The 12,762-nt window shown below is 41.0% G+C and overlaps 1 protein-coding gene across 6 annotated transcripts in view; it reads left to right on the top strand.

The window, feature by feature from the left end:
- Nucleotides 1–12,762, top strand: part of DDX43 (DEAD-box helicase 43) — a 60,337-nt gene that overhangs the window by 42,492 nt on the left and 5,083 nt on the right. For 3 of the 6 annotated variants that reach the window (XM_039532264.1, XM_039532263.1, XM_039532265.1), the window contains 4 exons: nt 2,361–2,470; nt 3,215–3,353; nt 8,016–8,103; nt 9,866–9,964. In XM_039532264.1, the coding sequence (XP_039388198.1) occupies nt 2,361–2,470; nt 3,215–3,353; nt 8,016–8,103; nt 9,866–9,964 (436 nt within the window). Of the gene's footprint in view, nt 1–2,360; nt 2,471–3,214; nt 3,354–8,015; nt 8,104–9,865; nt 9,965–12,105; nt 12,139–12,762 lie in introns of those variants that run through there. The other 3 variants (XM_039532268.1, XM_039532269.1, XM_039532267.1) reach the window with 2 other exon arrangements.

Below are 12,762 nucleotides of genomic sequence, written 5' to 3'. Positions count from 1 at the left end.
CATTTCGGCAGATGCTCCACCGTTGGTCAGGATGTGGGCGCATTTAGATGCCCCCGCAGGCGCCATGGCACCCGCGGGCACCGTGTTGGGGACCCCGTCCTAAAATAATAAAATCTTAAATTATTTCCAATACTTTTAGTCAGTTCGGGTATTTTTTGTCTCTTTTTGTATGTTATCACAGTTTTGCTTACATATTACTAAAGTATCACTTTTAAATGTGTTAAAAATCTGATTTCCCTTTTTAGGATACTCTATTAATGTAGTCATTTACTATTACAAGACTATATACTTTCTCTCTTGACTGATGTATACTAGAATCAATATTGAATGTAGACATGACAAACCTTTTTATCCAACTATAACAGTATAAGATATTTACTGGGGGACTATTATATGAAGATGCTGTGTCCTAACTGAATATCATAACTAAGGCTAAGATTGTCACAGATTCTGTGACTTCCAAAGACATCCACGACATTTTCTGCCACAGCCCGAGGCACTGGGGCTGGAGCTGTCAGCCAGCGGGGGAAGCTCTCTCTGCTGCTGGGGGCAGAGGCCCCTGTAGTTCTCGGCCGCCTCTACGGCAGGGCTCAGGCTCTCATTTTCCTGCCCTCTCAGACTTCAGTAACCCCACCCCACAGCCTGCAATCTGTCCGTGACTTTTACTAAAAATAACTATGACAAAATCTTAACCTTAGTCATAACTAGTTTTCTTGGGGCAGTTTTACCTTGTTCAGAAGCTGTTCAGTTCTCCACACCAGAAGTGCAGTTTCTTATCTTGAAACAAAGCTAGAGGTGTGAGTCATTTTTGAAAAGACGGTATGAATTTTCTTTAAATTGGTTTTAGCACAACCTTTATTGTAAAACAATACATTATGTAGAATGTTGACTGAAGGAAGTAAAAATGGGGCATGAGCTTTCCTCAGTATATGTTCATTTAGAAGTAGAAAACATTTCACTTGCACATATTCTTTGTTCTAATTAATTGATAGGGGAAGTATCCTGAGTAAAAGATACAGTATCATTTAGTTAGATCTCTTCATTAGTAGGTAGCATTTTAGAGCTGAAACCACTTTATTTAAAGCAAGTTCTGTTATAAGAGGAAGTCTATGGTTTTTGTTTACTCTCTGCATAAAGGTGTGCGGCAGAGCATATAGCACTTTCAGTTCATAATAAATGACCTGTAATAAGGCTAAAAGTATTGTTTTTCCTGAATTCTTGGGAAGGTATTTTGGGGTGAGATATATTCTCTGACCAGGGCTTTCTATTTGGGGAAAAACCTCATTCTCTGATTAAAAGTTAGTAAAATCTATCCAATTGATGTATGTGATATGAGTGTACATAAAAGATTTTTCAGTAATAGATGACTTTCCTAATGTACCTGCCATTGAAGTAGAGCTACACCCCTGGACTGGTAGGGAAAACACTCCGGCCAGTGAGCTCTCTTAAAGATGTTCACTTGGAATTGAGTTACTGGAAATATGAAACTGTTTTATCCCCATGAGGAATATCCCAATAGTTATCCTTCAAATACAGAGAATAAAGGTACTTTCTGTTAAACATATTCTAAATACTTTGAAACATTTCCATTATTTAACAAGATATTAAGCTGAAGCTGAAAGTAGCAAAAGACCTTCACAATACGTATTCATGAAGTACTTTGTAGAAAGAATATTAGTGTACACTCTGGCCCAAAGAAGCATTTTCTACCATTAAAGGATCAGGGAACCCATTAAATGGTCTGCATGTGTGCTAAAAGTGAGAAAAAATTTAAAATGGTATCTGCTTGTTTTTAGTATGCCCTTGAGCTACTAAAGGTGTGAAGTAGGCTCCATTAGTTTTCTCTTTTCACACGTTCTTTAAAGGTGATCACAAGGAAGGATAGTCTTGTGGGTAAGCCATTGAATTGGAGTACTGTTGTGGTTCTGCAACAGACTTCCTGTGTAGTATTCAGAGAGTCCCTAAATCCCTGTGCCTCAGTTCTTCCCCTGTAAAATAGATACGTTCTTTTCTGTCTTCCAAGGGTATTGCAAGGATAAATCTATAAATACACGTGAGGTTTTCAAATGCTACTGTGATAGGGACCATATGAGTATCTACAGTCACTCTAGTTTGTCTCCCAAGCTGCCCCTCAAAACTTAGGCAACAACTCTGATCTGAATGAGCATTCTGATACTGACATTTGAAAGAGTTCACCAAATGTATATTTGCGTAGGTGTGCTCACTTCCAGTACTGTCACAATAAGTCTCTTCTTATCTAGAGCAGACTAAGATAGTTATGAACATAAGCATTCCTATTTGCTAGTGGTTCATTCCTCATGCATTTTAAAGTATTCAAAGGTACCTCTATCTAATTTTAGAGCTGATGACTTATCAAGTGATTTTAGTCTCCAAGGAATTCCAGTTCAATCTCTTCATGGCAACAGAGAACAGTGTGATCGAGAACAAGCTTTGGATGACTTTAAGAAAGGCAAGTATTGCCCTTGAATGCTATTCAGTTGAGCCTGACAGTTTCAGAATATACTGTATAAAACTTAATATTCACACCAGTAGCATAATGGTTTTTGTAACACAGAGCAGTTAAAAGTAAAATTACTTCAATGTTAAATGTGTGGGAGTAAGTCTCAGAATATTTTTAATTGTATTAATGTACCAAATACTAGTGCTAGAAAAACTGGTATGGAAGAGGAGATAAGTTGTTGCTTTATCTGTTAAAAATTGAAATGGCCATGAGTGAAAATGAGATGTCAGGTTAAAGTACTGCTGACTTCTCTCTTATATTTAGGAATTAAAAAACAAAACAAAAGAGTATTTTGTTAGAATGAAGGCTATCTGAGTATGAAATGTTCGTTGGGTGGTGGTTTTCGTGTAGTAAAGCCCACCTGGTCCATGATTGTGTCCTACTAAGGAGAATGGCATTAAGATGAAGACTAGTCCAGTTGTTGAGATGCTCACTTGAGACTTGGAAGATCTGGGTTCAGTTTGCTGATCAACTAAATTTCTTGTGTGATGGGCAAGTCTTTCTGTGCCTCAGTTCCCCATTTGTGAAATGGTAGTAATAGGAATTATTTTCATTACTTGGTGCTGTGAGGCTAAATACGTTGGATTGTGTAGTACTCTGATATTAGGGTAATGGGGGCCATATAAGCATTGAAGGTGGATAGATTAGCAAGATAAAAGACCAATGTATATTTTCCATACATGCTTATTGCAGGAAGAGTGAGAATACTTATAGCTACAGATTTAGCATCCCGTGGGCTTGATGTACAGGATATTACTCATGTTTTCAATTTTGATTTCCCTCGGAACATTGAAGAGTACGTTCATAGAGTAGGTCGTACTGGACGAGCAGGGTAAGTGGCTTTTCTACGTATAAACTAAATTCTTTCATCTTTTAAAAATGATATTAAAGCTTGCTACTTAGGATTACTCACATTTTTATTTAATGTATATTTTTAATACATGGTTTCTAAGATGTTAGAGCAATAGATAATATAAATCTTACTGCTGATGCAATGTGAGATCAACATAAATGATGCTTCCAGAGTATGATGTGTATACCAAGATACGTTTCAAATACTAATGTTCCATTTCTGGCATTGTGTGTTTTGAAATCAATTAGCAAAAGGCACATCAGGGTTCTGGTGTGAAGTTGGTAATTACTTTGGTTATAAACAAAAAATGAAAATGGGTTTAAACCTGAGTAGGGTCATATTTTTTAAGATGTTATTTTATGATTAATATTTCCTTGTCTTAAATCTATTCTACAGTATAAACTACAGTATAAAATTCTCAGTCAGCTCCCTAGGAATTCCCTCAACAAGTACGCTTTGAATGTCAAGAGTTTCACCTTACTACAGTCATACAGCTTGTTGGCTTCAAAGAAAGGTTTGAATGCCAGATTAACTCCAGAAATTTAACAAAAGAAATAAGATGACGAAAAAACATATTTTCTATATAGCCTTCTGTCAGCATTTGGTGATATATGGTATTTGTCATATAAAGACTGCAGCTAGTTTCTGATTTCTTCTTAGCCTTGAGCCATAAAAAGTGTGCCAATAATGCCTATAAAACAAGTGCCATTTAAATTATTACTCTGTATACAGGAAGTGATTAAGTTCATAGGGAAACTCTCTCCATTAAAGATATATTTATGATTTTGAAATAAGTTTAAAATTAAGACGCCAATTGTTCTTACTGCAAATGATACTCCTTAGGGATTTCTGCGGAAGTGTAGCATTCCTCTGACTCGCTTAAAAAAAACATTTTGCCCAAGTTCGGCAGTTCCGCTTTTTCCCACCTGAGGCCACTGTGGCGCCAGAACAGCCAGCTGCATTCATGCTGGCTGTTCTAGTGTCACAGCGGCCTCTGGTGGGGAAGAAGGCAGAACTGCAGCACTTAGGCAAAATGTATTTTATGCCCAAAAATACAAAATTCTATGCCCAGTGCTGCAGAATTCCCCCAAGAGTAGAAGTTCATCACAGCACCCTGCCTGCGGAGCCAGGTTAGGACAGAGTGGAGCACACGTTGCTGCTGGGGGGTCACAGACTGGGATTAAGAATGGCTAGTGGAGGGGGACAGACTGGAGCATGGGCTCAGGAGCTAGTGGGGTGACAGTGTTGATGTGGCTGACTGAATGGGAGAGGCTTGAGGTCAGCCAGGATCTGCATGGGGGAGCTTCCCAACACCCTAACAATCCCACACATACCCCAAAGAAAAACCTCTCACCCACACCCAACACCCTCCAAGTTCACTCTTAGGCTCCTCCCCTCTCCCTCAGCTACTCTGTTACCTCTGACTCCCCCAAACCTTTGCACTGCTTTTGACAGGTGCAGGAAATACAGTTCTGTATTGTAATTTAAATGAATTATACAAAGTTCTGTATTAATATGCTTAGTGAGGAATCTATTTGTCAAAAAAACATTACCAGAATATTTTTTTTTGCTCTGTACTGTTACAGACATACTTGCTGACAGATATTTTGAAATACATTACCAAGATAATTGAAACAGGCATGATTATATTGTGTTGTTTTGACAAAATGTGCAGAATTTTTTGGTGTGGAATTCCCCCAGAAGTAAAATGAAAGATCACAAAGTATTTGTCCCCATAGTAAACTGGGAGTTGGAATTTGAAAACATAATTGGTATTTCTGAACTTCTTGCTGGTAGTGGTAGCCATTTTGCTCCAGTTTCATGACTGTCACTGGCAGTACAGTAGGGTTCTAAACCTGTTCCCATTCTACCTTAACCAAATAATAATGATGGCAGAGAATATTATAACTTTACATTTATATAGTATTATTAATCTCAAAAGAAATTGTGGGGTTGTGACCTTCATTATGGCAGTCAGTTTGGGGGAACAGTTGAACAGGTGCTGCGTACAGCCAAATCCAAGGAGCCTAAAGAAGCTTAAAAGTCTAGACGATGGACAAATGATTCCATTATATAAGAATGAACTCAGCAGTTCCCATTTTCCTTACATAACCTTGTTTTCATATGTATTGCTTCCCCAGACAGCCTGGAGGACGCCATTTAAAAATGGCATCCTCTCTGCAGTGTGACCTCATGCACATCGTACATGCAAGGTCACATCACATAGAGGATGTTATTTAGCTCTGCAGAATGGCACTCTCCACACAGTGTGACCTCACACACATACGGAGTGTGTGAGGTCACACTATGGAGGATGCCATTTTGCGGAGCTAAAAACATCTTCTATACGGCGTGACCTTGCATGTGTGGGGTCACACTGTGTGGAGGGGACCATTTTGCAAAACGTCAACCTCTGCATACTTGGGATTGCTGCAACCCCATCTGCTGATGGAGTTACTCCACTTGGGGTTGTGATCCAGTTTGGGAACTTCTGTTCCTTTTTGTTAAATCAGCCGCTGCTAATGAAGATGCTTTACTGAGGCAACATAAGACAGGCGCAGGTTGCCTAAGAAGGCTGTACTGAGCCTCTGATGGGTCGGAGCTTTGTTGATAGATATTTTCCTAATGCTTCTATATTAGTATGTTTCTTGAATTTTATTCTAGGGAGTTCATTTTAATGTATTGTACAGGTTTGTTCTTATAAAATAAATATATATTCCATATCTGTATCTCTTTATATATGGAAATTGCACTGCTTTTATGCTATTGATGTATATGGTTACAGTATTTCAGTGTCAGAAAAAACACTTTACTATGTAAACATTATCCTTTTTAAAGTAGTATTGGGCAGAATGAGAACTGACTGTAAAGACTTTCATATTGATTTTCATACTTCAAATTTCATAAATGACATTCTCTAGCAATAAGAGGAAGTAAAGAAGTTTGAAAGTAGTCAATGTGTCTTGCAGCACGGTCCAGTGGATGAGACATGGACTAGGAATCATGGGACCAGATTTCTGATTTCAGTTCTGACATTCAGTTGCTCTTTAACATAGGGCAAGTCATTTAACCTTTGTGCCTCCATTTTCCCATTTGTAAAATGGTGATGATCTACCTGGTTAATTAGAGTGCTATTAGATCTACAGATGAAACACATAAGTGGTTAGTAGTAAGAGTGTTTAGGGAACATTTAATGCATCACTACTGTTGTAACCCGTAAAGGTATGGTCTTCTTGCAAATTGTTTCTTATGGACAAGACATGAATGTAAAATGTCTAACTCATTTGTGCCTAATGTGGATGAGACTTAGGAGTGAGCTCTTTAAATGTATATATGTTTCTGCTCTGTACAGCCAAATCCAAGGAATCTGAAGAGGTTTAAAAGTCTAGAAGCAGGACAGAAGATTCAGCAGCACATTGCCAAAACTGATTGCATAGCTGCAGACTTCTTTTTTTTTTTTTTTTAAATGTACCAATTCACTGCAGTTGCTGCAGAGGAGTAACTATGAAGCTAGAAAACATTTTCTAGGATCTACAGGTGAAGCAGAGAGAAGTCCAGTCTCTTCCTCTGCAGTGTGACAGTAAATGTCTGCTTGGAAAGCTTGTGCACAAATTCCATTCTGTGAGGAAAAAACATATAGGGGTCAAATTCTGAAAACCAGTGGCCAGCAGCACGAGAAGGCACCAATCACTAGTAGTGCCTTGGAGCTATTGTAAATTGCTCAGAGAAGTTGTCTGCTCTCTTCTTTGGCTTCGGGCCAGTAGAGAGGATACTCCATAAAGTAATAGCGCTGACAGGAGCAGGATGGAGGCTGGGTTGTAGTACCCCGTTTATGGGTTTATTACCATTTTTCACCCCCTAGGATTGTCACTAAACACATCATTTTCCCCAAGAGATTATTCCTGCCTCTGACTGGAATAATTTGTTGGGAGAAGGGAAGAGATCCTTTCAGGCTAGACAGAATACAAATATGCAGGCTGCTCTTGCAATGTGTGCATTCACCCAACCACTTGCGGGTCCATTTTGTGCTTTTCTGAGTTTGGCTTAATGTGCTCAATGTTTAGTTTTCTAGAAGACTTCAGATTAGTGTTTGTTAGTGTTGTACTAAATGTTAACCTTTTTCAAAGTGGTCCATTATAGTTATAGACATACCATATTCAGAAATGAATTGTTAAATGAGTTTTCTACATGAATGAATTAAGTACTGGGCCTAAAGATGTTAATGAGGCAGCAATAAATCAGTTCACATAATAAAAGCAACACCATCAAGGAGTCTAGCCTTTCTACCAGTTCTGTTAATGAAAACTTAATTTACAAATTGCAAAGTTATTTCTGAAATCTCAATACTTTGCGCTTCTGACTTTCTCCTCTCCTTGAACAAGTTTAGCTTCTTATGCCTTTATTCTAGTTAGCTGAAGTTTTACACTCTGTTTCTAAGCAGACATCTAGTCTCCTTCAAAATGGACTGGCATCAGATTTTTTTTTTTATTTTTTTTTTTTTGGCTTGGCTTTAGTTTGCTGTAGGAACAGGTGTATCCTCTGAAGTTAATTCTGTTACTGTTTCAAGCATATACTGGTAGGAAGTGTCCAACAATGTAGTTTTCTCTTCTCTTGAAGAGTAAGAATGTATTTTTCTCTTAGACGCACAGGGGAGGCTGTAACACTTGTCACTAGGAATGACTGGAGGATTGCGTCTGAGCTGATCAGCATTCTTGAAAGAGCAAATCAAGTAAGAATATTTACCTTAGCAGGGCAATGTGTACATAGCTCTCAATTGTTTAAATATGACTAAATCCCATTTGAAATGGTATTTTAGCATAGGGGAGAAGCTTACTGAGAAGCCTGTTCTTACTGTATCATTTGTAGTTTCACTGGGAAAATTGGGAGCTTGGGCCCTCCAGCCTTCAAAAAAAAAAAAAAAAAATCTTCAGAGATTGGATGTTCTGGCAGTGGTACTTTATCTCAGTTGTAAAAAGAGAAGCCAAAAGACAGAGGCTGTTGCCATTCAGTATGGCAGAGTCTGCCTAACCTCAATTAAGCCCTTCAGCTGAGCAATGAAAAAGGACTATACAAGGGAGTGGACTGGGTTTTCCAAAAAAGATTTGTTACATGATTGTCCATATGTTATCCACTCTTGGTATGTATGTGCCCTGTCTTTTGGCCAGCAGCATCCACTAGGGCCCGTGCATACCTGAGTGTCCTTCTGTTCAGTTCACAGGCTTAAAGAGTGAAGTGGGCTCAGCTGTCTCTAATTTCCTTCTTATTACTTGTGGCTCTGAGACAAAACCTTGGCAGTGTCCAGGCCTTAATGTGCTTGTGTAAACTGTTTTCCTTGTAGGTACTTGTAAATATGTGTGCAAGGATTATGATTATGATGAGGAATATTAGATATAATTATTTTTCTTCTTCAAGGGAAAATATTTTCCCTTGATACAGGGAATTACTCATAACTGAATTAAGTCTCCTGACTTTAAAACCTGTCCCTCCTCCTCCATGCTGCTTAATGATGTCCACACAAGATGTTTATTTTTCTCAGAGAAAGGACATAGACTCGGTAAGGTTTTCCATCTGTAGTCCTCTTCAAAAAGGACCAGAAGTTGAGAGAGGCTCACCTCAAACTTCCTTTTAGACTGCTCTGTAGCCTGCCTTAGATCTGTGCAAGCAAAGAAACTTCCCTGTCCCCCCCACCCACAAAAAGCTTACCCTAGGTCCAGAAGTGCTCTAATAAAGCTTTAGATCAGCAGCTAATTCCTGAGCCCCATCCTTCAAGAGAATCCTGGCTGTGGACTCTGGTAGGACTGTTTAGATCCTCAAATAAACTTTGGATGGGGTAGAAAGGATCATCATTTCTCTGAGAAGCATAAAGGTATTTCACCTGCTGCAGACCTGAGTAAAGTGGTTGAAATTGTCTTACTATTCCCAGTCTAAGGGGGCTTTGTTGCCTGCATCAGGTACTGCTGGATCCCCAAGGGAGCAGTGGTGGACCCTTTGCACCATCTTTGGGTGGTACAGAGAGTGCAGTACTAATGATTCATCAGCAGAGTACACCCTGGTGCTATAACCCCCTTCTCCACTTCTCAAGGCAATATTTTTTGAACTGAGATCATTTGCAGTAGTGGGAGACCATCACCAAGTATCAGCTGAACCAGACTCACTGTTGCTGTCCTTGGTCCTGAATGTCTCCTCTACAGCGCCAGCTACTACTGCTGCTGTGGATCTGAGTACTTCTTCAACACAGGTTGAGCCACATCTAGGGGTGGATTCTAAGATACCCAAACAGGGTAACCCCTCTTTTGGATGAGGAGTGCTTGGTCTCTTTATCTGATTCAAATCAAAATAAAGAAGAATCTCCTGATTATTCCCTGAGGTCATATTCATATGACCCTTAAGACTCAGATTTGAGAGCCTCTGTCAAGATCTAGGGGTTACAGAGACAGGCAGTCGTTTTTGGTGGCATCCACCTTGTCTCTGGGCCTTTTCCCCTATAACAGACTGCTGGCCCTACTGGAATGCTGGGTTCACAACAACTGGGACAACCTGCATCTGCATCCACTCCACAATTAGGACCATTTCTCCTGTACCATGTTAAGGTATTGTTTCTCAAACTGCACTGCAACATACTGAGTATCTACCAGAGATATCAAAAGAAAATTATCCTTCCATGGGCGCTCAGTCTGTCTGTGGGTGCTGCTACCTCATCACCAGGTGAGGCAATGGTTCCTTAAGCTCCCTCTCAACCAGTTATAAAAGTTTCAGGACTTGGTCCACCATATAGAAAATTGAATAGAAACTCCTGTGGAGGTGGTACTGGAGAGCTCCTGCAAGCTCTTAGATATAGCCCATGCATAGTTGCCAGGATTACTTATTAATGAAGCCTTGTTGGAACTGGCGGAGGACATCTGGAACATTCAAGCATCAGTTGCACTGACATCTAAGAAAGCAGATAAACTGTATTAGATATTCTCAGAGGGAGGATGGTACCCATAATACCTTGTGTACCAGATTCACTTTCTTGTCACGGTGGCCAATAAGAGAAATAGAAAGTAGCAACCAAAAATTACACCAAAAGGCAGGAGGCCAAAGTGTCTCTAATTACTGATCAATTAGCCTGCAATTAAAAATTGCCATTACCCTTTGTTAGTAAAATATAATTACTTGAACTGGTGCAGGGTCTTAGACTTTGTTAATAACGTCTTCAGGAGAGCAAGAAAAAGTGCAAGTCAGAAATTTTCTGAGGGGCAGTTGGTAGCCCTAACATCTTTCCAGACCACTTTGGATGCCTCCAATACAACAGCTAGATACATTGCAACTTCTGTCACCATAAGGATAGCATCCTAGTTATAGTATTTGACATTGCATAGTTGGGGAGGCGAAGACAGCAATTAAAGATCTCCCTTTCAAAGGCTCTGCACTCTTCATCACAAAGGCAGCTGGTGCTCTGCATTTTAGAATCCCAGCCCAGGTTCCAGTTGCTAGGCATATACACACCAGCTGCTAGAGAAACAGGGAAGACAGCAATCTTATACCCCACAAAGATCATGGCCGAGCTTCTTTTTCAGGCAAAGATGCTTGGAATCTCAGGAGAAGAGACATCTTCCAGAAAAGGAGACCTTCAGCTTCTATATACACTGAACCCGATCTTTGTCCTGGATATAAAGAACATTACAGTTCAGCCACAATCTTGGACAGAGCATCACTTGATTAAGGGCGTGGTCAGAGACTTTCCAGCATCCAGGCAATAAGAAAGACAAATGATCCTGATTCGACCACAAAGTCTTGTGGACTCCAAATTCTAAAGCAGTTGTCCCTAAACTTTTCATGGTCATGACCCCTGTTACCCCTATCCACACCCTTCTCAGGGGCCAGGAGCAGGACCACAGCACCCAAGGGGGGTGCACAGACAGGAGTAAGGGGGACAAGGCTGGGGCTGCAGCTGGGGTGGGTCTAGGTCTGAGAACTGAGCCGTGACTGGTGGGGCGGGACCGAGGCCAAGAATGGACCTGCAGCTGGGGGACGGAAACGGGCCAGGGCTGCGGTCAAGGGGCCAAGGCTGGTGCTGGGAGTGGAGCCGGGGTCACAGCTGGAGTTGGAGCAGAGTTGGCGGTGTAGAACAGGGCTGGGTGGTGCTCTCACCCCGCCCCTCATGGGAGCTGGCCTGGATCCCTCCATGCCCCCCCAAACATTCCTCCATTTTCCCCCTAGGGGGGCACGCCCCACATTTTGGGGACCTATGTTATAAAGCTTGGTGAGGGGCAACAGCACCCCACTCACGGGATGAGGAACTGAGGATTTGATGAATCATTACTAAGGCTAAAATGTAGTCATGTTAGTCACGGATTCTGTGACTTGGACCTCTGTGACTTCTTCGGCATCAACTGTCAGGGGCTGAAGCTGGGACTGCACCCCTGCACTGCAACTGGGGATAGAGCCAGGACCTTGCGGCAGGGACTGTGCTCCCCCCCCATGGCAGGGGGCTCTGCCTGTCGGTCTTTCCCCCTCTATGGGACTCCAGCTGTCATTCCTCCCCCCTGCCTAGCCCTGCCCCCCCATTTATTTTTAGTAAAATCATGGACAGGCCACAGGCTCCCATAAATTTTTGTTTATTGCCCGTGACCTGCCCATGACTTTTACTAAAAATAACTATGACAATATCTTAGTCTTAATTATTACTATTCTGTGCTGGTCTTGGCCATTGACACACTGGCCCACACAGATATTCCTGGGTTTTCAGACACCCTGCACTGGATGAAGAGAAAGAGGCAGAAACTTGAGCAGCAATGGTGGAAAACAAAGGTTGATTCCAACAGGACGAAACATAAATTCTTAAAGCTTATGCTGAGGCTATATTACGGGCCAAAAACCTTCATATCAGCCTCCATTGAGACTGCCAAACACTACCCCAAGGTGGTAAATCACTTCATCAATCCTAAATGCCTACAATCTGCATGAGAGCTGAGCAACAATTGTTGCAAAGAATGATCATCTGAATTTCCAGAAAAGATCTCTCACATTTAGAAAGCCTTCTCAAACCGCATGGATCCACTCTGCCTGCACCCACCAACGAACATCCAAGCTACATTCCCAGAGTTCATTACACTCACTCTTCAAGAAGTTTTAGGTACCCTAGAGAAGTCTCAATCTAAGATTTGTGAATCCCAACCCCCTACCCTTGAAAAAGAATCAAGGGTACCACTCCTGTCTAAAAGTGCTGACACCTCATTCAGAGATACTCTTCTTTCAAACACTCAATAATCAGACCGGCACTGAAGAAACCCACCCTGGATACTTCAGTTCTTGCCAACTATCGCCAAGTGTCAAACCTCCCATTCATGAGCAAGCTCCTAGAGAAGCTGGCAAAAGGCCAATTACAAGCTCATTTAACTGAAGC

The sequence above is a fragment of the Mauremys reevesii genome, linkage group 3, assembly GCF_016161935.1.
Source record: "Mauremys reevesii isolate NIE-2019 linkage group 3, ASM1616193v1, whole genome shotgun sequence".
NCBI classification, from domain to species: Eukaryota; Metazoa; Chordata; order Testudines; family Geoemydidae; genus Mauremys; species Mauremys reevesii.
The sequence above is the reverse complement of the archived record's forward strand: the minus strand, read 5'-3'. Positions and strand labels throughout refer to the sequence as shown.